We start from the raw sequence: 26011 nt of genomic DNA, 5'->3' as shown, positions 1-26011 counted from the left end.
TTGGGTTCATGCAATTCATGATCATCAGTTATGTCTTCTGTCTTCTGCTTTGCATAGTCTTCTGCTTTGATTTTTACACTTGACAGTATTCTGGTTTGGCTCCTTCAGACTCTTGCAGTTGCATATTCCTTATAAACAGCCTGTCAACCAAACCTTTCAATGTTTATGCAAAGAGTAATTTATCACCATTCAACAGGTAATGACTACTCGCATTACCATTATGATGAAACACAGTCAGTTTTGTAAGTCAGGCTTGTGTGTCCTGTCTTTTATGTGCATGCACAGAGGTTGCAAAAAATTATCTGTTTCAGTAGTGACTTTGTGTGTGAGTAATCATTTCCTGTTGGAAGCTTTGGTTGCAAGATGATAAGTGTGTGGGTCTGCTGCTGAATACTGACTGTTATGGCTTGCAACATTTTCATTGCATTTAACTGTCTTTAAATAGACAATCATTGGGATGTTTTCCTCTTATACAACTTTCTGTCATATTCATATAGGTTATTTGTTGTCTGTCGGTTTAATATTGCGCTTTTAAGGTAAAGATTGGCAAAGCTTGTTAGAAAAATACCAAAACGTGTCCATAAATGTCTAGATTTAGGTGTCTAGGAGTCCAAGGTGTCCATTTGTGTTTGTAACTGTTTTTTAGCAGTTTGGAATAGACAGTCTTCACCTCCAGCCATTTGTTTCACATTTCTCCATAAATGAACAGTCAAAGACCGATCACACAGCATTCCTTTGGTGTATTTCATAAAGGTTTCTTAAAATGCCATTCTTTACTCCAAATTATTTTCAGTTTGTTTCTTTTGCAATGTGATTTTTCCAAATGGTAGCTGTCTACTTTTCTCGGGTGTAATAAAGATTTGTGCACCTTAACGTTTATTTTCCAGTCTCACACACACATACCATTCTTACGGATAATTTCTCAGCTTTATTTGTTTATTTATAATAAATAAATATGGCCTATGTGGATGGTTGACATCCTAACCCCTAACCATAACCCATTTGAAAAAGTGACTCTGAAAAAAGAAACTCTTATTTGGGCATAAAAATAAGATTGGAATTTGAAGTGCACAATAATCATGGTTATCACAAATAACCGTGGTTAGATCAAATAACCGAGATCAGATGATTATTTAATAATCATGACAGGCCTATTGAATCACTTACTAAATATTGTTGTAATATTGAATCAGGAGGTCTGTAGCAATTCCCAATCCCTAATCATAATTTTAAAACATATAGTGATCAATGTTTAGATTGTCACACAAGGGCTGTCACGATTATGAAATTTAGCTGACAATTAAATGTCAAAAAAATAATTGCTATTATTACGATTTATTGTCATTTTAAGGGCTTTATGATTAATTGTCATATAATTGCCAGTATTTTACACCTTAAGAAGTCCTTTTTACATATTTCAGTATCAAAGTTATAAGTTGTTAAATACTTTAGTGAGAGTTTGGTGCGAGCCTCTGCTGACAGTGCATTAGAGCGCACTCTTCAGGACAGGAGCTGGTTGAACTCGGCGGTGCAGCTCAGTGATGCTTGGATGTGACGTTCACCTGAATGACACACAAACATGCTGTTCATGGCATTTATACAGTAAATAAAATGATCTTATTTGGGCATTAAAATGTGATTGGAATTTGAATGCCCAATAATCGCGGTTGTCTCAAATAACCATGGTTAGATCATATAACTGCGATCAGATGTTTTTTTAATAATATTAATAGAAAAAGGAAATATATATTTTAAATCTGGAAATGGGAGTGAAATGCTACAAAAGCTGGAAAACAGCACCTTCCTTATCTCTGGAAGCCCCATCAGTTAAATATTTTGACTTCCACTGATTGAAGCCAAGCCATGGTACTACAATCTCTAAGTGGGCCTTGAAACCTTTAGTTGGATAGTTTGGATATCAGGCTGTTTTGCAAACTTTAGGACAATGTGGTCAAGAAAAGTTAAGGGTGGAGTAGTTTGTGCAGCTCTCTGTGGTGCTTTCATTGCTAATAAATCATGCATGCAGCTGCAGGCCTTCATTGAGCTCAGACTACTAAACAGAAAGCAGCAGCTCTTGACCACTCAGGACCACTGCTTGAATTTGATTAGCAAATCATTGAATGGGGAATATAATGTTACCTTATTCTCTGCCTACAAATTTTATTATAAAATAGAGTAGACAGAAGTATTAAAAAAAAAATTGTAGCCTGTTAACCTCCTGAGACCTGAGTATGACTGCTGTGTGCATTTTCCATTCCCCTTTTTGATTTGTAACTAGCACTTAATAAACAAGCAAAATAATATTTTTTTTTTCCCTAGAGCAAATAGTTTTCATAAACATTTATGTCCAGATATACGGACAACAGGACAAAGTTGTGAAATGTTAAATAATACCAAGCCTTAGAAAGTCAGATATTTTTCAACAAATTGTTTATTATGTTTCCAGGAGTGTTGTTTATTCATGTTTTTGAGACGTTACAGACATTACATAAGAAATGTGCTAAATGAATTAAAGTAATGGCCAGCATCATCCAATCACTGCCAACCATGTTTACATAAAATGTTATAAATTCTGAATCTATGTACTGATTACCATTGTACCATGTCTGCCAAACAGACATGGTAGATTGTTTGGTCAGATTTTAGGAGTGAATGAGCTATAGTATGCTCTAGTGTTGTCACGGTACCAACATTTCAGTAGTCTGTACCAATACCAGTGAAATTTCACGGTACTCGATACTAGTGTTGTCAAAATTATTATTTACGATACCAGAATTTCTGAAGGTACCGGGGTACCGAGTACCGGGTCTACCTGGTACCCATGCAGAGGCGGGAACTTTCGAACGCTCACAACAAGCAAAAGATTGCAGCAAGCAAATTAGCAGCTGCTGCTGCTGCTACTGCGGAGTCTCAACTGAATCATGTCGAAATGAAAAGTGGAAAAAGCCAGGTAATTTTAGGTTGATGAAAAGGGAAACATTATAGATCAGCAAAAACCTATTTGTAAACGCTGCTTTCGCAATTTTCTGATGAAAGGAGGGAACACATCAAACTTAACAAAGCACATGAAAGACAGACACCCGGATTTATTCAAGCAAATAAAGCAGGTGAGTTTAAAATTTCACAGTTTATTTTACGTATTTCCCAAAGTATTAGGGAATCATTAATAAAAAAAAGTACATTCAGAAGCATATACCATTGTGGAATAAGTGGAGGCAGAGCTCTTTAAAGGAAACATCCTGGCATTAAATCTTAAATGCAGTCAGATGTAATGCGTTATTGCTCTAATTAAAGTTCAAATAATACAGAAGCAGATCATGTTAATAACTCTAAACTCAGAAACTGGCATTTCTCTGTGTGGTCGGTGCCTCTTCTATGAGTTGCGCATAATATAAACTGTGAAAGTTTAGAGTGCATCTGGACTGATCTGTGTAGTTCTTCCTCCATCAGGCTTGAACTGCTGCTCTCACGCGTCATAGTTACAGTGATTTAATGTTACGTTAAATGAGATCAAACGACTATTCGACAAGAAAATGTTTCTCGGCAATTTTGTATTTTCAACAATGTCGATAATGTCGACTATTTCAGCCTTAATGCTAATGATAATATGCTTTTTTGTGAGTGACTTAACCTCTAGTGCACTGTCTATGTGCACTGGTCTCAGAACAGTTTGAAATGCAACTTATTTTAATTTTTACTCCATATAAATTCTCTGAAAGTAAAATGTTTTCCTCTTTTGGATGAACCCATGGATTCTCTATGTGAAATGCACAGAAAATATAGGAATGCATTTGCAAATTTAATGAATAAAATTGTATCGTACAGTAAAAACAAAATGTATCTACAAATGAGGCAAAATGTTGAACTTTATTAAAAATAACTAGCAATAACTGTTTTTTCAACTTGTGAGGGAATAATGTCCCAAAATCCATGTATGTGGACATCATGTTTATTAGTGCTGTGATGCAGAAAAAATTAAGGAATTGTTTTAAATGGCATATCAAATGAAATTAGAGACTACTTTTTGCTCACAGTCAGGTTTCAATGAAAAAACGTAAAGGTTTCTTAGGCACTTTTGTTGGCTGTGCACCTGTAGAAGTGCTTAACGGAAATCAACATCATGTTGTCACGTGACTTGGTGCGCTAGAAGTTTAAACCTTAAATGACTGTCTGGAGTGTTGTGAACAGTATTCAATTGGTTTAAATGAAATTATGCATTGCGTATAGCAAGCCAAAATTAGTGCCCGACCGATTTATATTTCTATCAGTGCAGTCAGTAACGTAGCATATTGCATATCCCACTAAAGGGGGATAGCATATCCCACTAAAGCTAAGCAGGGTTGAGCCTGGCCAGTACCTGGATGGGAGACCTCCTGGGGAAAACCAAGGTTGCTGCTGGAAGTGGTATTAGGGAGGCCTGCAGGGGGTGCTCACCCTACGGTCTGTGTGGGTCCTAATGCCCCAGTATAGTGACGGGGACACTATACTGTAAAAAAGGCACCATCCTTCGGATGAGATGTTAAACCGAGGTCCTGACTCTCTGTGGTCATTAAAAATCCCAGGACACTTCTCGTAAAAGAGCAGGGGTGTAACCCCGGTGTCCTGGCCAAATACCCCCCATTGGCCCCTATCTACCATGGCATCGTATTAATCTCCATCCCTGAATTGGCTACATAACTATACTCTTTCCTGTCCACCAATAGCTGGTGTGTGGTGGGCGTTCTGGCGCACTATGGCTGCCGTCGCATCATCCAGGTGGATGCTGCACACTGGTGGTGGTTGAGGAGATTCCCCCTATACTATGTAAAGTGCTATGAGTGCCTAGAAAAGCGCTATATAAATGCAAGGAAATGCAAGGAATATTGAAAGGTAAACATCAGAGCATCTTTTTGCAGCTCAGCAGACTGTGTCTGTTGAGGGTTGATTTCACGCTACATTGTTACCTAGTTGGTGAGACGCTATGCTGGAAAGTAAAAGTCCCTCTTTTGCTCTCAGTGACAATGAGTTATAGCTAACTAGCTAACCACATAGCTACTTTCATAGCTTATCAGCTGAGTGGAAGCGAATGTGTAAACATGTATTCGCCAAACTGTTTTGTTCAGAATTCGTGGGTTCGGTACCCCCTTCAACTGAACAATTCCAGTTGTTGCGTTTACAAAATGTAATTTTTAAAAGTCTGGTTTTCAACCTTTGAAAGTGTCCCCTGAACTTGTTTGGCAGAATACGATGTAACATCGCTGCCACTGTTTATCTCTTGAATCGGCAGGTGTAAATCGTTTTACAACCTGCCCCTAATTGACTGGCAGTATTAAAATAGTCAGCATTTGATGATATTAAACAGTAATACTGATGTTTATTTTGCTATTTATTTTAATGGTCAGCCATTGACTGTTACTAAACAGTACTGATTTTTTTGCTATAATTTTAATAATTTTTTTAAATGGTCAGCAACTGACTGATACTGAACATACAGTACTGATGTTTATTAAGCTATTTATTGTATTTTTATTTATTCTTTTATTTTCTCAGTGTTCATTTCTAGAATAGGTTGACAAGGTATATTAATAATGTCAAATATTCTTTGATAAAAATATTTGTTTAAGAAAGCAGGCTTCTGAGTACCTTTGCAGTCATATCGGTGCAAAATCGGTGAAAAATCCACATAGAAAAGGTCTGTTTTCATTCCAGCTCAAAAATGAATTATATCGGCCACCATATCGGTAATCGTGAAATTCCCCCTCTAAAATCGGTATTGGTATCTATATCAAAAGTCCCATATCAGTCGGGCTCTAGCCAAATACAACATCCGCACAGATGTAGAGGTCAATCGATATATCGCATTTACCGATTAATCATGGCCAAATGTTTCATATTTTTAACTATCGTCTATCGGAAAAAATCTAATATGATAGTTTCCGAAAGTAATTTTTTGACTAATTTCTCCATGGCCAGCACTGGTGAACTGTACAGTCTGAACTACTCTGTTCTACAGTATAATGGCACCCTCCTCTGCATGGAGTTTGTTTTGCAATATGACTAGGCTATTTATAGAGAAGGCTGCTTCAAAAGCGGGTTTAGAACATCAACAGAAAAAAGCCAATGTATGTATACATTACATGTTATTATTATTATTGTCATAAATCAGTTATTTAAGACAACCAAAGGTGGTTTGCTAACTAATTGCTGCACTGGAGAATTGCATTGCTGACAAGGTGGAGAGGACGCTGACATTAGCTAACATTAGCTGTTTGAAAAGTTAGAACAATGTTACCAATCAAGGATGAAAAAGTTTACCTTTCCTCTTTATACAATGTTTTGAAGAAGAAAAAATTCACTTATGAATTTGAGCAGATCCAAGTTTTTTTTTTTTTTCAGGATTGAGGGGTGTTCGGTGTGCTCCAGTCAGGTTATAAACATGAGCGCTCCAAAGAGGTTTTGTTTCTAAGTGAATTTATAATTGAATTATCAGTAGTAAATCAATCATTAATGCCAACTGTATTGAATATGCTGTCTGAGTTTTTGCTTTTGCTCAGCCGTTTGCAACTTCACATGCTACTACAGAAGACCAAGGGCTAGCACAGTCCATTGCGTACAACAGTTTTATCGTTTTCCATTTAATCGTTTTTTGACTTTAAAGTTTCCTAAACTTTTATCTGTTCTGACAAAATTTACTTCTGTCCAAGCTTCATAATTTTATAGTTATGTACAAAACAAATGTAAGAGCATGGTAAAATATATATAATAATAATAATAAAGTTATATTATACATTTAAAAAGAATTAGTCGTAATTTCAAAAAATGTGTTGCTTAGAAAACCTGACTGGAGTCACTCAGTACACCCTGGATTCGATTCCAGGTGTGGTAGTCAGCATCTTTAATTGCTGAACTGCCCAGGCCCCTTTATCATTTCTCGGCTTTAAAACTCTCTGGCTTTTATTTTGGTGGAAGATTCCAGGAGAACTTTGAGCTACGCTAAAATACAGTAGAGCAGCAATCATTCATCTATTCCCCACCTTCCCCGGCTCATATGGTAGCAAAAGGCAATTTAAAAAAAATGTTTCCAGCCTGATGACTCCGTCATCCATCTATGTCAAATACTTTAATTTAAACAATACATTTTATTTTAAAATGTCATGTTTCAATTACAAAATTACATTGTGTAATGTTCATTGTTACTGAAACAATTTTTTTTCTCATTCACATATTTCCAAATATTTAAATTAAATATTAAATAAACAGCCTACAAAACAAATGCACAGACACAGAGTAGATGACAGTATTTCGCCAGATTTGGAATGAGGAACTTATAATTAAAAAACTTAGCAACTGCTTCAAGCAATTTATTAAAACAATGAGTATTAGTCAGAGATATGATTCCTACACTAAAAGTGGTTAATGTTCTGTAAAATTATTATTGTATCATTAATAATGTTTTATTTAACACATCCAGATATTACTTTTGTTAATATTATTAACTACTTTGTAGCGTTTGATAATTTTAGCACGTAATTTAGCACCCGACTGATGCGCAGTGTGAGAAGCGGAGTGCCTGTCTGTGCGCTTTTATGGTGTGAGCATCGGGACACAGTGAAAATTCAAATGAAGGATGTGATGGATATATTAATTTGGAACTATATCAGATATTGATTTATTTTTTTCACTCGTCATATACGTTAATGGGGGCCAAATCAAAGGTCATTAGGGCATCTCTGGTCTAAATTCACTTATGATTTGCACAGAGTGTCAACCATGCATTTTTAATACAATTATTCGTGTTGCTGTTGCTATGCATTCGCTGACTAGCAGAATGTGTGTGAGCAAATAGCAAGATGGTTTTAAACACTGTTATTAATATGGCAATATCTCTGTCAGCATTCAATACTGGTGAACTCTTATTTTAGATGGCTTACATATGGGGTTTTATTGCATGTTGTCTACAAATTATGAATAGCCTTATATGTGACCTAGGGCTTTTTCTTTGGCCTTCCCTCAGAATTTTAATAAACCATTAGATTTTATAAATACTTTTCTGGTTACCACAACATGTTTTCTTGGTAATAAAGGCTAAAAATGTTTTCTAAATTAAGTGTACTGGCATTGAGAATGTGTTCAGTTAAATTAACAAATCTGTTTTTCCACAATTTTTATTTTTTTATTATCTGATTTGTTGTGTTATTTACTTAACATGTGTTTTAGAGCTTATTGTTGCTTTTATTTTTAGACTCATTGGCTCATATGCTATAAATGAATGCATTGTTCACATAAAGAATTGCAGAGAGGCTGAAATACCGAACACCCCACTTGGGCTGTTTGAATGACTGCACTGTGCATACACTGTAAAAAAAAAACATAATTTTAATGGTAAAAGACTGCAAAAATGTTAAAGTAAAAAAACGTTAATTGGTTAATGGGTAGTTAACTTAAAATATACGGTATATTTTTTTATATACATTAAAAAAGACAATGCATGTAGTTAAACTTTTGTACAAATATATATTTTTTTTAATGTAAAATGTGTGATTTTTCTGTATAATTATACAGTAAAAATGTATATTATGTTTTACAAGAGAGTACATGTACTTTGTATTGTAAATTATTTTTAAAAACGAATCAGGCATTCCCAGAATTCCCAGGCGTTCCCCAGTTCATTTCATTATATTTTATGGGAATAGTTATATTTCTTCTATTTTTAATGTCATTTATGTACACTGGGGTGTTCTGTTTTATATTTGATGTAGTTTAGTTAATGTTTATTACATTATGTTTGTTTCACATGTGTTAACCTGATGGTGTTTGGTGCTTGTGTTAGTGACACTGAGCACTGTCTACATGTTTTTTTTTAGTCATTGCTCCAGGAAAGGCCTCTATTGATGAAATTAATGTCATCATGTGCTTTTCTGTAATTACTACAATGATTAACATACATACATTATAAAGTGAAAAACCAATTTTTAGTTTCAGAATGTTAATATATCAGGTTTATTATTTAATAATATAAACAATGGTAATGCACCTTAAAATATACAGGCATCAAAATTACATCCCATAAAGCCTGAAATGTGTTTACCGTATTTTTTTACAGTGAATTTCTGGCAACCACAGCTGCCAGATTTTTCCCGTAAATTTAACAGAATTCTTTTTTACAGTGTAGATACAAAGAGCTTTATAAACAACTGGTTGGCGGATGAGCATTCTCTGAACTAGATTTCCTGCATTGATATAGTGCAAGCTCGTCGGCTCTGTAGCGGAAAACCTGACTTTGCTACCATGGAGACAAACAGGAAGTGGTAGTGTGAAACTTGGCCGGCGAGATGGTTGCACAGAGATAAGTGCTGAGCTTACGCCAGTTGTTTAACAAATGAAATCTTTGCTGCGGGGCTTGTGAAACACCTATAATGTGGCTTCAGTATGATGGCCATTTCAAGTCTAAAACAGCTTTATTCACTTAGAAGTTATTTGTGTTTAAACTATTAGAGAGCTAGATGTGATAACCATATAGATCCTGTACAGCTGGTCCTGGATTTGTTGAAAATATTAGGCAGAGATCCTTGGATCCTCAAAGGATACAGCATAGGTGGAAACTGGGACACTGGAGTATGTTGTGTACTTTAGTTTCTCACAGTTCTAATCTTGTGCTTTACAACATCTCTGCAACTGCTCATATTTAGTCACTCACAGGCTCACTGTGAGGTTACCAGCTCCAATGGCTAACTTTTAAGCTAAAGACTAATTTCTTTCTAGACTAACATAAGTGCCCTTATGCACCATTGAGTGTCAATAGAACAACACCATAGCTTGTTTTGTTGGACTTTGCTAAATGTATTTTTGTGATTCATAAATTATAAAAGGCTGCAGGATTTCAGCACTTCTGTAGTGTTTGTTTTTCAGGATGTATATTACTGTGTTTTAACAAGGTGATATTTGCTTCCTGGGGTTGGTGTTCAGTGGCATTTCTGTGACAGCATACGGCTCTGGAGAAAATGAAGAGACAACCACTGCAAAATGATAATTTTCTCTGGATTTACTCTTGACTAGAGTAGACTTGACTAAAATGAAATTTTTGTTTTATGTTTTATTCTATAAAGTACTGACAACATTTCTCTCAAATTCCAAATAAAAATATTGTCATTTAGAGCATTTATTTGCAGAAAATTAAAACTGGTCAAAATAAAAAAGGGAAAGGAGGAGGAGAGAACCGGCTTGAAAATATAATTAATAGTTTAATGATAAACTGAACCAAAAACACACAAACATAAACACACAGAGCAGCTTCCTGTAATTCTCTCTCTCTCAAACCGTCGTCCCGGCCGACTTTATCCCTTGCGCGCCCCCATCAGGCTGATTGGGGACCGGGCGTGCATCGTTTCAGCCCGGCCCTGCCCTTCTCCGCTCTACAATCTGGTTTTTGCTTTGTCATTATGTGAAAAAAATAATTTAAAGCATTTTAGCACAAGGCTGCAACATAACAAAATGTGGAAAAAATAAAGGGGTCTGAATACATTATGAATGCACTATATATAACCATAAAATTGAAGAGCACAACCCTCGAAGGTACAGGGATCCAGCTTTGTGGCAACTGACCTTTCTGAAGTTGAGTAGCACTGGGATAGCCTAATGCACAGTGATGGTAAATCAAGGCAAGCACATCATAGATATATTCCATATTTTTCAGTGACATTTAGTATTGGATTTGGGTGTTGGAATAATAGATTATTTATTTAAAATGGTTCACATACACTGATGGCCAAAAGTTTGGAATAATGTACAGATTTTGCTCTTATGGAAAGAAATTGGTACTTTTATTCACCAAAGTGGCATTCAACTGATCACAATGTATAGTTATTAATAGACATTAATAACATGAAAAATTATTATTACAATTTGGAAAAAAAAATCAGAACTTCTTAAACTATTAAAAAGATTTCTCATAAAAAAATCCTCCATGTGCTGCAATGACAGCTTTGCAGATCCTTGTCATTCTAGCTGTTAGTTTGTCCAGATACTCGGGTGACATTTCACCCCACACTTCTTGTAGCATTTGCCATAGATGTGGCTGTGTTGTCGGGCACTTGTCAAGCATCTGTAAGATTCATACAGTCTAGCTGATCCCCCAAAAGTTCAATAGGTTAAGGTCCATAACACTCTTTTCCAATTATCAGTTGTCTAATGTCTGTGTTTCTTTGCCCACTCTCACCTTTTCTTTTAGATTTTCTGTTTCAAATGTGGCTTTTTCTTTGCAATTCTTCCCATTAGGCTTGCACTCCTAAGTCTTCCCTTTACTGTAGTACATGAAACTGGTGTTGAGCAGGTAGAATTCAATGAAGCTCTCAGCTGAGGACATGTGAGGCGTCTATTTCTCAAACTAGAGACTCTGATGTATTTATCCTCTTGTTTAGTTGTACATCTGGCCGTCCAAATCTCTTTTTGTCCTTGTTACAATCAGTTGTCCTTTGTCTTTGAAGACTGTAGTGGACACCTTTGTATGAAATCTTCAGTCTTATGGCAATTTCAAGCATTGTATTGGCTTTATTCCTTAAAACAATGATTTACTGATGAGTTTCTAGAGAAAGCTTTTTTGTTTTTGCCATTTTTGACCTAATATTGACCTTAAGACATGCCAGTCTATTGCATATTGTGGCAACTCAAAAACAAACACAAAGTTAAGCTTCATTTAATGATCCAAATAGTTTTCAACTGTGTTTGATATAATGACAATTTCTAATTTGTACCAAATTAGCAATTTAGTATGATTACTCAAGGATAAAGTGTTGGAGTGATGGCTGCTGGAAATGGGGCCTCTCTAGATTTGATCAAAATTGACTTTAGTTATGGTGCTGTTTTTTACATCAGTAATGTCCTGACAATACTTTGTGATCAGTTGAATGCCACGTTGGTGAAATAAAGTACCAATTTCCTTCCGAAACAGAAAAATCTGTACATTATTCCAAACCTTTTTTCTGAAGGTTTCCTACTTCTAGACTAGTCGATTACAAAAATTCCACTTAAACATCAGTGAAATTTGTTGTTGCATACATCTATAGTTTGGAACAACAACAGGGTAAATAAATTATGACAAATGTTATATTTTGGTTAACTATTCCTTTAAATTGAATCAGTAGATCTCTAGATATTATGAAATATATCAAATGTTAGGAGATTTTTTGCCCGTGTCATTTTAAATCTCCATGGCATTTTTGTCACATTCAGTGGCATTGTTGCCTAGAGCCCTGGTTAATTTTCAATTAAACGATACGATCCACAAAAAGTAACATCGCAGTCCAATTATTTGTCAATATAGTCCAGCTCTAGTGCACAGAACCCTTAAAAGGAATAAGTCTGCTTTCCAAAAAGGGCTGTAGGTACTAAGAGTCAGTAAGAAGGCCCCCTGCTATAGTTGGCATGGGGTCACTGTATACATCAGGCTCCAGGGCTGTGCTCCATGTTGCTTCACTGTTGCCAGCAGGCAAGCTTAGTACTCTAGAAAGCACAGCTCATACCTCATCCTGCTCGCACATGTTTCTGCAAGAGCCTGTTGCCTCTTAACCCCTCACAACACCACTTAACTTCAATTGCATTTCAACTTAACACAATATTAACACCACATTGTACAACATGTTGGTTTTTCCATCACTATGCTGTTACATATACAAGTTATATTTAGAGCAGATGGGCACACAGCAGAAGAAGGTCTTGAGATGGTAGAGATTTTGGTTTCTGCATTTTGGTTAGCACTTTCTTTGGTTTGTGGGTGAATTAGTGTCAGGTTCTCATGCAGGGATTCCGCGGGTCTTAAAATGTTTTAATTTGCCCTTCCACAAAATATGGCCTTTGGAATGAACCATCACATCCTCACACGGTTCTATACCAGCACTGTAGAGAGCATCCTGACTGGCTGCATCACTGCCAGGTACGGCAATAGCACCGCGCACAACTGCAAAGCCCTGCAAAGGGTGGTGCTAACTGCCAGGAACATCATCGGAGGTGAGCTTCCCTCCCTCCAGGACATATATACCAGGCGGTGTGTGAAAAAAGCTTGGAGGATCATCAGAGACTCCAGCCACCCGAGTCATGGTCTGTTGTCACTGCTACCATCAGGCAGGCGGTATCGCAGCATCAGGACCCGCACCAGCCGACTACATGATAGCTTTTTCCCCCAAGCAATCAGACTGTTGAACACTTGATCTATCAGGATCAATAATTATCACTGCACTTTATTCAGCTATAATCTCACACTGGACTGTCAACATATTCTCCTCAATATACTACTTCATATATATATATATATATATATATATATATATATATATATATATATATATATATATATATATCATATACTACTTACTTAGTGTATTGTATATTGTGTACTCTATATTGTGTGTATTGTATATAATTATCGTGTTGTGTAAGTATGTGTACATTTGATATGTAAATTGTGTTGCGTAAGTATGTTGTTTATTGTAATTGGTATATGTCTCGTCACTGTCATGACTGCTATGTTGCTCGGAATTGCACACAAGAATTTCTCCTACTGTTGCACTTGTGTACATGGTAGTGTGACAATAAAGTGATTTGATTTGATTTGAATAGGAGCAACAAGACTTTTATTCATAAGGTCATGGCATTAAGTGCTGTATGAAGGATTGTTTTCTCCTTGCGGGATTGTTTTCTCATTGCGTTAAAGTAGGGTGACCAGACAATTCTCTAAACATTGTAATTATGTCCCGGCTTCAGCTGGTAGGCTCACAGATTTTTTTCTACTTACATTTGATGTACTAATTTTACTTCTCGCTATTGTCTTTGGTATTGTTTGCAGAGAAGAGAAGCAGTTTTGAAGTGTTGCGCGTTGATACTTTCATTGTAGTCTTTCTGCAAATCTGCTGAAATATATCTGGATACCATGGCAATGACGTCATATGTTTGGCGCGCACTCTTTGTCATCCTGTCATTCAGCACAAGTAGAAATGCACCAATATAAAATGTGTTTTCAACAACGGGCTGAAAAGAAGCCGATCTATTTCTTCTTGCAGCACGTGAATATGTAAACGAGTATTTTTCTGTAATGTTAATTTCTCCACGAGCACAGAGGTAAATCAGACAATGTCACATTTAGACAGCTACACTGCATTTTTTTACGTAGTACAAGCACTTATATGTTCAGATGTGGGGGTTGTATTTTGAATTTTTGATTACAATATGTGGATTCATTTCATAGGCCTAATTATGCATGCAATATGACATCATATGGATAGGATAGGCTACATGGAATTTGTACATAAAAAAAGCTAAAATGCAGTTAAATCATGAAAAAAACATTTGATCTAAAATAAAATATAAATTTTCACAAACTATATAGCCTATACAGTTAAGTGCAGCAGTTTGAATAGCCCTTTTGTTTTTATGTTTCAACACCCCTTTCAGAATTGATACAAGTAGCCTATAAGAGATTATATTTTTTATGTAGTACTGCCCTTCAAAAGCTACATAACACAAAATGTACTCTTATTTACACAAATCATACTGTTCAAAAGTTTGCACCCCTTAGTTCTGCTTGTGTTGCATTCTTGAGCATCAATAATTGTTTACACCTTTTGTAATAGTTGTGTATTAGTCCCTCAATTGTCAAAATCCGGACCTTATATAGAGCCACTGTTGGGATCAACTCAAATGTGCAGAAGATGCTGAGAAACCAAATAATTTTACTGTAGTTGGGTTTTTGCTTAAGAAAAGTTGACATTTTCACTGCTCCGGACAAAGCAGGGATTCATGAACAATTATTACACAAACAGTCATTGATCATTGAGAAAGCAACACACCATATTAGAAACCAACTTCTTAACATCATAGCAGCAGAGCAGTTACTAATGGTCATATGGCCCATCTATTCTATAGAAACTATGTCCACTTTGTCAGCACAGTCCAAAAAAATTAAATAGATTTAAATTTTTGTGATTAGACACAAACTTTCATGAATTTGCTTCTTTTATTCATACTTAGTTTTGTTTTTCTTCTTAGGCATATTTAATTTCCTTGAAATGTTAAAAAGATACAGTATGTGTCATATTTATTTTCCAAATTAATATTTATTTTATTATTATTTGTAATGCATGTGTAACTTGGATTGCTCACACTCTGTTTGCTGTTTGATAGTCCTACAAATATAAATTCACTCATCATAACTACTGCTCAGCATTGCCTAATTTCTGACCTCAATGTGAAAGATGAGCCTAACTCACTAAGCAGTAACCACAGCATGCATTAAAGCCTCTTTACACTTACTTGTGTCAGGCCCAAGGCTTTAAAGGGTTTCAAGTGACCCTGTTTAAAATGCCTGACTTCCTTTCACAATCTGCATTCTCGTAAAGAGCTTCAGTAACCTAAAGCTTGCTTGGATCACCCTGTAAGCTATGCCCCTGGACAGGTTAGAACCCCACCCATGACCTTTTTTGACAGAAATTGAGGAAACACATTTTAATGGAATAGGTCAAGTCTATCACTGTTAACACTGCATGTGCTATTTGTATGGTCTTATATAAGATTGCAAGTAATGAAACACTTAACAAATAAGGTGGCAATGCATACATGCAGGTCAGTAATACAGTTAAATAATCATTCTTGTGTAATGAGCCTTTGTTTACTTTAAATTACTGATGGATATTCCATTAGTCTTAATTTAATCTGCAGTTTGATTAGTCTATGTTATGACAGGCTGAATATACACAATGAAAGACCTTATTTCTAAATAACTGGCATGACACTTGAATGTGTGTTGTGCCATGAAGATTTCTCAAAATTGACATTGAAATACATAACAAATGAGGTGTAATCACATTTCTTTAGATTAGAAAAAAGAATGAAATTCTGTATCCAATAAGTAGAACTGCTTACCCACAGTGCTTGGGCTCTGAGACACCCCTCAAATCCAGAAGCTTGGCATTTGACCAGCCAATAGGAAAGTCTCTAGAGACCTCACTGCTCTCCATTCTTTAAGAGGTCGCATCACAGTGGGTCGATGCAATATCCTCCAAGTCTTAAAAGACAACCTGTCTCCAGCTGCCTGTGAGCAAACTAAGTTAAATGATTTGACTGACAAGCAGGGAGCCCCAAAATGGAGGCAGATAATGCAACTTGTTTGACCTTTGTGTGCTTACACTGTTGGTATATGTTTCTAGGAGGAAATGAAGCAATTAGCCGTAACTCGCATCTTGATTAACATTAGCCTTATTACTTAATGATTAGGGTAGATGTAAACAAGTTTGCAAAATAAGATCCTAGATGACTGAGCAAACCAAGGAGATCTTCTGTGCATGTTAAACACGATCACATAGGAACTCGACATGTAGCCTGACATGACCCCATTCTGCTGAGTTACTGACAAACATCATCTCCCATCAGACATCTTTGTATCCATTCATATGTGCTTTCTATTTCTTGTGCCACTACTCTACTACAGCAGTCTCAGAGACTCAGGTTCTGGTCCCATGGAAACCAGGAAGTAATTGCGTTCACATAATCAATTATGAATGTGATTCTGAAGTTGCATTTTACCTCTTAGATAACATTTTACTCCACTGACGGTTAGGTTTAGGATTGGAGTTTGGGTTAGGGCATATAGTTAATAATATATGCATTCCTGTTGACCATTATTATTTGTTTTATTCTTTATTGGTATCCATAGAGAAATTTGCCATGGGCATCAAGGGTGCTATTATATATAAACACTGTAAAAATACTCAACACATACTCACATCTTCCTGTTACATTTGAACACACACACCCAAAAAAAAATTATATACTTCTATTACATCACAACACAGCATACTTAACATTAGTCAACATATACCCTCAGTACCTTATCCCTTCAGTATCTACTTCTACCTTTCTTTATTCAACAACTTTGTCGATAATGGCTCCATAGAGAACTTGTCTCTTGGCTGTTACCTTCCACCTTGAAGCATTAGGTCACACTCTTTGTGTGATCTAATTCAGACACAATTTTCTTACCCTGTCAAATAACCTCTTCCTCAAACATTTCCTACAAAAAAGTAAGGAGTGAGGTGCCTATAACCTTCCCTACTCTTTTAATTAATCGTACAATGTGGGACTTTAATTTTACCGATAAATGACCATACCACATTGACATCCCAACATTTGCTCTATAGAATATCAACATGATACGAGTAGGTTTGCAGCAGTATACCAGTTTGAAACCACGTATATACATATACCACGGTATGAAAATAGACTGTTATCATACCATTTACATTTGCTTATCTACGGTATAGATAAAAAAAAAATGCAACCGGACGGAGAATCTCACCTTCACGTGTGCATCTCCTTTCCTCCTTCGACTGCATGTCAGACTTGCGCCCCACACACACACACACACATTTTTTTTGAAGAAATTAAGAAAATTTTGATAAATATTTTTCAAACATTTGTGAAACCAACCTCTCAAAGATTAGTCTACTTTTCTGTGAACTTGACAAATGGTTTTTAAACTAGATTTTTAAAAGATATGATTTTCAAATTTTTACCATCTCAGAAAACCTTAATGACCTATTTACAACTAAAAACAACTTGATTTACATCTCAGTTTTGGCACAACTCTGTGGGCATTTCACCTGGAAACTGGAGCTCACATTTGCCAATATGTTTAACAACACTTCCAGCTTCGGCCACTGGCAATGGTTTGACCAGGCAATGGTTTGACCAGGCAATGGTTTGAATTTCTATAACCACTGATCTATTTCAGCTAAAGAACTTTTGACCTACTGGTGCCAAATTTCCTGTGAGATCATTGTGGCATTTTAGAAGATATGACAATTTCCTTGCATTTCCATGTTTTATTTAAATTTGTTTAAACTGTTTTAAAGCTGAAGTATGTAATTTCTGCAACACTATCACCACAGAATGGAATTGCAAAAATAAACTATGTTTTCAAAACAGCTTTCTAAATTCACCCATCGTCTGCCATTGTTCAAAAATTCTAAATGGGTTTCTCAAAACAAACATCATATTTTTTGAGACAGTGTTTACAGTTTTCGAGAAAATGAACCTGTGAATGGCTTACTTATTGTTAGGCATACCTCGTCTTGTTTCACTATTCCCTCTTGTTTGCCATTTTTGTCACTTTTTGCATTCCATAGTTTTCACTTTTGTCCCGTATGTAACTCCATAGTCTCTTTGTTAGCGTTCGTGTTTTCCGTCATTGCTTTCACCTGTCCATCGTTAACTTGCCACTTGCCTCTGTTTCTTCCCTCGTTATCTTGTTTGGTGTTCTGTTTGGTCATTGGCCCCTTAGTTCTATGTTCATGTATATATACCCTGGTTTTTGGTTCAGTCCTTGTCTATCGTTGAATGTTGTTAGCCTGGTATGTGTCCCTGCCCGTTTTCTCAGTTTTGTTTTCATCGTGTGTTCAGTGTTATGTTCATTTCCCCATTGAGGGTTTTCCTTTGTGTTTCTTGATTGTCTCAGTTAATAAAAGTAAGTTTGCATTTAGATCCGCTCTCCTCGTCTGCCTCCATTCGTAACAGAATGATAGACCGCCAAATATGGATCTAGCAGCTTTCTTTATGGAACTGGCCCAGGCGGATCTGACCTACCACGAGTACTCCCACTTTTTTTCCACTGTTGCCATCCACACCGGCTTTGACAACACATCCCTGAAGACCATCTACCGGCTCGGGCTACCAAGACACCGGCAGAGGGAATTGCCGGACCCCGGAGACCTCACGTGTATGGAGTATGTGAGTCTGGTCTTGAGGGAGCTCGCTACCGGGGAGCCACCTCTCTCGATCCTGGTTTCCGCCTCTGGGCTTTCCGTGCTGGCCACGGCCAACGAGCCAGCGCTGCCAGCTTCATCCGCCCGGAGGAGGAGGAAAAGAAGAAAGGCTTCTGCTCCCCAGTCTCCGCCTGCCACGGCCAGCGAGCCAGCGCCCACGCCTGCCACGGTCAGCGAGCCAGCGCCCACGCCTGCCATGGTCAGTGAGCCCACGCCTGCCACGGTCAGCGAGCCAGCGCCCACGCCTGCCACGGTCAGCGAGCCCACGCCTGCCACGGTCAGCGAGCCCACGCCTGCCACGGTCAGCGAGCCCACGCCTGCCACGGTCAGCGAGCCCACGCCTGCCACGGTCAGCGAGCCAGCGCCTGTGGCCTCGACCGTCCCTGAGCCGGCGCCTGTGGCCTCGACCGTCCCTGAGCCGGTGCCTGTGGCCTCGACCGTCCCTGAGCCGGCGCGTGGCCTCGACCGTCCCTGAGCCGGCGCCTGTGGCCTCGACCGTCCCTGAGCCGGCGCCTGTGGCCTCGACCGTCCCTGAGCCGGCGCCTGTGGCCTCGGACCGTCCCTGAGCCGGGCGCCTGTGGCCTCGACCGTCCCTGAGCCGGCGCCTGTGGCCTCGACCGTCCCTGAGCCGGCGCCTGTGGCCTCGACCGTCCCTGAGCCGGCGCCTGTGGCCTCGACCGTCCCTGAGCCGGCGCCTGTGGCCTCGACCGTCCCTGAGCCGGCGCCTGTGGCCTCGACCGTCCCTGACCCAGTGCCAGTGGCCATGACCGTCCAAGAGCCAGTACCCCCCGAGCTTTCCAGAGCTCCGCCTTCCGAGCTTTCCAGAGCTCCGCCTTCCGAGCTTTCCAGAGCTCCGCCTTCCGAGCTTCCTAGAACCCTGTCTTCCGAGCTTCCTGAGCTTCCCAGAGCTCCGCCTTCCGAGCTTCCCAGAGCTCCGCCTCCCGAGCTTCCCAGAGCTCCGCCTTCCGAGCTTCCCAGAGCTCCGCCTTCCGAGCTTTCCAGAGCTCCGCCTTCCGAGCTTTCCAGAGCTCCGCCTTCCGAGCTTTCCAGAGCTCCGCCTTCCGAGCTTTCCAAAGCTCCGCCTTCCGAGCTTCCTAGAACCCTGTCTTCCGAGCTTCCTGAGCTTCCCAGAGCTCCGCCTTCCGAGCTTTCCAGAGCTCCGCCTTCCGAGCTTTCCAGAGCTCCGCCCTCCGAGCTTCCCAGAGCTCCGCCCTCCGAGCTTCCCAGAGCTCCACCTCTCAAGCCTCTCGAGCCTTCCAGGGCTCCGCCCCTCCAGCCTCTCGAGCCTTCTACGGCCCTTCTCCCTGAGCCTCCTGTGGCTCCGCCTCCAGAGCCTCCTACGGCTCCACCTCCTGAGCCTCCTACGGCTCTGCTCCCAGAGACTACTGAGCTTTCCAGGGCTCTGCCCCTCAAGCCTCTCGAGCCTCCTACGGTCCTTCTCCCCGAGCCTCCTACGGCTCCACCTCCCGAGCCTCCTACGGTTCTGCTCCCAGAGACTTCTGAGCTTTCTAGGGCTCCACCTCTCGAGCCTCCTACGGCTCCGCCTCCTGAGCCTCCTACGGCTCCACCTCCAAAGCCTCCTATGGCTCCACCTCTCGAGCATCCTACGGCTCCGCCTCCTGAGCCACCTACGGCTCCGCCTCCTGAGCCTCCTACAGCTCCGCCTCCTGAGCCTCCTACGGCTCTGCTCCCAGAGACTCCAGAGCTTTCTAGGGCTCCACCTCTCGAGCGTCCTACGGCTCCGCCTCCTGAGCCTCCTACGGCTCCGCCTCCCGGGCTCTCTAGGATTCCGCTCCTCAAGTCTCTCGAGCCTTCCTGGGCTCCGCTTCCCGAGCCTCCTACGGCTCCGCCTCCAGAGCCTTCCAGGCCTCCTCCTCTAGAGCCTCCTATGGCGCCACCTCCATCAGCCCCGCCGCCAGAGCCTTCCAGGTCTCCGCCTCTAGGGCCTTCTCCCAGGGCCCCTGACCCTGTTCCTGATCTGTGGCCTCCGCCCAGGCCTCCTGACCCGGCCCCTGTCCTGTGGCCTCCTCCCAGGGTCCCTGACCCTGTTCCTGACCTGTGGCCTCCTCCCAGGCCTCCTGACCCGGCCCCTATCCTATGGCCTCCTCCCAGGGCCCCCGACCCAGTCCCTGTCCTGTGGACTCCGCCCAGGCCTCCTGACCCTGTTCCCGTTCTGTGGCCTCCTCCCAGGCCTCCTGACCCAGTCCCTGTCCTGTGGCCTCCTCCCAGGCCTCCTGACCCTGTTCCCGTCCTGTGGCCTCCTCCCAGGCCTCCTGACCCTGTTCCCGTCCTGTGGCCTCCTCCCAGGCCTCCTGACCCTGTTCCCGTCCTGTGGCCTCCTCCCAGGCCTCCTGACCCAGTCCCTGTCCTGTGGTCTCCTCCCAGACCTCCTGACTCTGTTCCCGTTCTGTGGCCTCCCCCCAGGCCTCCTGACCCGGCCCCTGTCCTGTGGCCTCCTCCCAGGGCCCCTGAACCTGTTCCAGCCCTGTGGCCCCCTCCCAGGCCTCCTGACCCTGTTCCCGTCCTGTGGCCTCCTCCCAGGCCTCCTGACCCTGTTCCCGTCCTGTGGCCTCCTCCCAGGCCTCCTGACCCAGTCCCTGTCCTGTGGCCTCCTCCCAGGCCCCCTGACCCTGTTCCCGTCCTGTGGCCTCCTCCCAGGCCTCCTGACCCTGTTCCAGTCCTGTGGCCTCCTCCCAGGCCTCCTGACCCGGTCCCTGTCCTGTGGCCTCTTCCCAGGGCCCCTGACCCAGTCCCTGTCCAGTGGCCTCCTCCCAGGTTCCCCAAATCGGTCCTTGCCCTGTGGCCAGCTCCCAGGTTCCCCAAACCGGTCCTTGCCCTGTGGCCAGCTCCCAGACCTCCCAAACCTACCCTTGCCCTGTGGCCAGCTCCCAGACCACCTGAACCTGTCCTTGCCCTTTGTGCCCCCCAGGACCTCCTGCCTGCCCTCTGTGCCCCCTTGGACCTCCTGCCTGCCCTCTGTGCCCCCTTGGACTTCCTGCCTGCCCGTTGTGCCCCCCTGAACTTCCTGCCTGCCCTCTGTGCCCCCTTGGACTTCCTGCCTGCTCTCGTGCCCCCCTGGTCTGCCCGTCTGCTCCTGGTGTTTTTTTTTATTTTATTATTTGTTTTTTATTTATTTCGGATCGTCTGGAATCCGATCCTTGTGGGGGGGCTCTGTTAGGCATACCTCGTCTTGTTTCACTGTTCCCTCTTGTTTGCCATTTTTGTCACTTTTTGCATTCCATAGTTTTCACTTTTGTCCCGTATGTAACTCCATAGTCTCTTTGTTAGCGTTCGTGTTTTCCGTCATTGCTTTCACCTGTCCCTCGTTAACTTGCCACTTGCCTCTGTTTCTTCCCTCGTTATCTTGTTTGGTGTTCTGTTTGGTCATTGGCCCCTTAGTTCTATGTTCATGTATATATACCCTGGTTTTTGGTTCAGTCCTTGTCTATCGTTGAATGTTGTTAGCCTGGTATGTGTCCCTGCCCGTTTTCTCAGTTTTGTTTTCATCGTGTGTTCAGTGTTATGTTCATTTCCCCGTTGAGGGTTTTCCTTTGTGTTTCTTGATTGTCTCAGTTAATAAAAGTAAGTTTGCATTTAGATCCGCTCTCCTCGTCTGCCTCCATTCGTAACACTTATAGTTGTCTCTGCATATTAAGCTGGAATAGAAGAAATAATTTGAAGACTGGAAAAGTTGCATACTTCAGCTTTAATGTGCTGTAAGCAATACTACATGACTACATCACTGAAATCGGTGTCTTTAGAAAATCACAGCTGTCCCTATGACAGCCCTAGGCTTCTTAAACTTTAACTAAAAAAAAAGTAGAGGAAACAGCCTGTCTTTTTAGCTAATTCTAAAACTTAGCCAATCAGAGAGAGAACAAAATGCGGAAAAATTATTATATAAATCATTTTTTTACTGCTGGTAAATGTTCTGCTTTTTATCTGTTACTGTCGAGAATGTTATCTCTTATCTCCCACTGTGCTTCATGCCTATTTGATTATAATTAGCCTGGTCCATGCACCCCTCATCTTCCTCAAACAAACAAATATATCACAGTAATTAAAGCCTTCTGCAGCCCTCTTGAGTTTAGTTAGCAGTATTGTTTATTTATTTTTTTTAATTAATGGAAAGAACGTATGAGTCACCAGATCTCTTTGTTGGAATGAAAACTAACATTGGTGTCCACAGCCATTTAAAATTCCCACTTCTCGCAGTGCAGAAGTAATTTCCGTTATTTCGGTTTTATTACAGAATGCTTTAGTGTTGTTTTCACAGGAGAAAATTGTGCAAAGCAGGAATTGATGACTGTTCAATGTAGCACATTGTTTCAGTTACTGAGCTGAGCAAAGTAGTGCATTGTGTCTCTGAGATATCGGCCTCTGATGAACACATCAGTCACACTGACTTTTCTGTACCCAGCACATCTCAGCACCAAGTGCCTGTGTGTTTGTTTGCATTGGTTTTAAGTCACATGCATAATTATGATTATTGCTAATGCTGTGAACTGTTTATTTCTGACTGGTAGTAAGTGGAGTTTTTTGGGCTTTGGAGTTGTTGTATTGTAATCAACCAGGCCATTTAATTGGCTGATATTTTGTCATTTTGAGATTATCGGCATTGGCCGATAACCATGGCCACTTGTCAGTGGATAATGCACATTTTTATTTTGTGTTTTTTGTGGGGAGTGTAATATACTGTGGGGTCCAAATGTGTGATGCCACGCTGAACATTTGCGATTCAAAATCTAATTTAAACCTGGAAATAAGGTTTTAGGATTTAAAAAATTTGAAACAAAGAAGCGTTATGATGCAAAAATATATTGGCTATTTAAGATTCTGCTCTATTCCAGGTCCAATCTAGTTTTATTGAATGAATTTTACAATGAATAGCCTTAATTTGTGCAAACTGACTTTCTACATTTCATCGCAATTTCCTGGTGAAATTAACACTAGAGCCGCTACGACTGTACGTTTTATTCATGTTCACATAAATCAAGACTGCAATGGCTGATTATCACTTTATTAACACTTATTTTTCACACTACTACTCACACACTACCATGCTATGATATCAAAACACTTTTACTATAACACATCATTCGAAAAAATATACATTTTAATGCTTGTATACAGGGCTGGGCGATATGGCTAAATAAATTATATCTCAATATTTTTCAGCCTATTGACGATATTCTACATTCTAGACAAATCACTGTTACACCTGGTCCTCTCTTTTGTCCACTTGTGTTCTGAATTTGAGGGGAAATTCTCTGATTTCAGGTGGACGAGTCTCAAAACATTTTGGACCACATTACAACTGTCTTTGGCATTGTCCTGTTTCAAACGTATTGCACAAAACGCATCTTAAAATAACAATAAAGAAATTCATTCACAGATTCACACAGTTTATTTGTGATAACGTCAACAAATATGAAAGAACAGCTTGTGATAATTTTTGCGCTTATTTGCAAACGAAAAAATCCAGCTGAAAATAGGCTAATAAAGACAGAGGTCTTTTGTCTCCTGCTTCCCAATACCTTGCTCTCCTCTTGCACTCTCTTTATATTTAATTGGCTCTGGCCTATTGTCGGTCTCTCGCTTGTCAGGACAGTGAACACACCTGACAACAAGACGTCTAGTTATCAAGTTGTTTTGAAATCTGTCGTACATCTGCGACCTGTTTGGGCTTGTCGCAGGAGTGTGCATGCTACAAGACCTTTTGTTGTGAGATCTGAGACTTCTCTTCGCGGACGACTTGCCAACTCAAAACATCAAAGGAGATGAGCTTGAGTCCTGTAGTGTACACTATGCTTTTGGTTTAGACATTGGTTAGGGGTAAGGATGTCTGATTTGTGTCTACCTCCCATTTAATTTTAGATTACTTTGGGTTAGGTTTAGGTTAAATTTTAGGTTAGGGAGGTAAGTTTTACTCATTAAAACCTCCATCTAATATTCATATAATATATAATTTGAATTACGAAACCAATTCACTTGCCTTTGGCACCTCCCACTGGACATTTCATTGGATCAGCATTATACTGGCAATCATAAACCCTACTATTTAGATAACACCCTCCCCATTTGACTGCTTTTCAAAAACCTAAACCCTGAACAAGTTGTCTGTAGCTAAATCTCTCTCTCTCTCTCTCTCTCTCTCTCTCTCTCTCTCTCAAGATAAACGAGTTGAGCCATGTTCAGATTCCCATCATGCTTATGCCGGATGACTTCAAGGCCTACTCTAAGATCAAGGTGGACAACCACCTTTTCAACAAGTGAGTTCCTCTTAAACTCCTCCCCTCTTTCTCAGGCTCACTGTTTTGACAATGCCTTATTGTCTTTCACTCTCATCTTTGTAATCCAACAGATTTTAATCTTATTACAAAAGCCTACAGATGTTGCTTATGTGAATTTAATTTAATCCCTTGGTTGCTTTGCTTTTCAGAGAGAATATGCCAAGCCATTTTAAGTTCAAGGAGTATTGCCCTCTTGTTTTCCGTAATTTGAGAGAGAGGTTCAACATTGATGACCAGGACTTCCAGGTAGGCTCTGTGAAGAGAGAAATTATATAAATGAAATAAATTAAGTTATTATGTTCAGTCAGATCACTGAAGTTCTGAAAACCACAGAACCATACTGCAGTTAAACCACACAAAACACCAGTATACTCATTCCTAAACAATGTAAAATAGATTCAAGACTGGGTGAGGAAACCCCGTGATTAACAAGAGGTAATTTAGTCATTAACCACTCAATTTGCTGTCGTAATAAAGACCATTATTCCCCTTAATAACACTGTAATGTCATAGCTGTCCTTTGGTTCCTCGGGCTCCCACGTACAAAACATTCTTAATTGGCCTCATATTGCTTTCCTTATATCACTTTCATGGAGGAAAATGCCTTTTTTAGGAAGTAGTTACAATCAATGTGCATTAGGCAAAAAGCCTTTTCTCAACATTTCTCATTTCAGCTAAAGAGGAAGATATGCTTTCACTGTTCTCTGTAATCAGTAATAGTCTTGTTAAAGATCCCTGCCTGCTTGTGTGGGTTTAAAAGGCCTTATATTAACATAGCTGTAACCCTGACACATATACAAAAAAACAGCAGTTTCCCAGAATGCACATCTTATTCTTAGTCCTTGTTAGTCCCAATGTTCTTTTCCAGTCTAAGTGGGTGGTTCTTTTCCAGAATAAGCTGCAACTTTACACAAGTCAAACGTCTGGTTCTTT

General features: G+C 40.3%; 1 protein-coding gene across 1 annotated transcript in view; it reads left to right on the top strand.

Annotated features, from left to right (window-relative positions):
* pip4k2aa (phosphatidylinositol-5-phosphate 4-kinase, type II, alpha a) overlaps window positions 1-26011 on the top strand; it is a 49294-nt gene that overhangs the window by 2690 nt on the left and 20593 nt on the right. Inside the window, exons 2-3 of the mRNA XM_052113941.1 lie at window positions 24960-25057; window positions 25228-25324. Coding sequence (XP_051969901.1) covers window positions 24960-25057; window positions 25228-25324 — 195 coding nt within the window. The remainder of the gene's footprint in view (window positions 1-24959; window positions 25058-25227; window positions 25325-26011) is intronic.

The sequence above is a fragment of the Xyrauchen texanus genome, chromosome 41 (genome assembly GCF_025860055.1).
Source record: "Xyrauchen texanus isolate HMW12.3.18 chromosome 41, RBS_HiC_50CHRs, whole genome shotgun sequence".
Taxonomy (NCBI): domain Eukaryota; kingdom Metazoa; phylum Chordata; class Actinopteri; order Cypriniformes; family Catostomidae; genus Xyrauchen; species Xyrauchen texanus.
The sequence above is the reverse complement of the archived record's forward strand: the minus strand, read 5'-3'. Positions and strand labels throughout refer to the sequence as shown.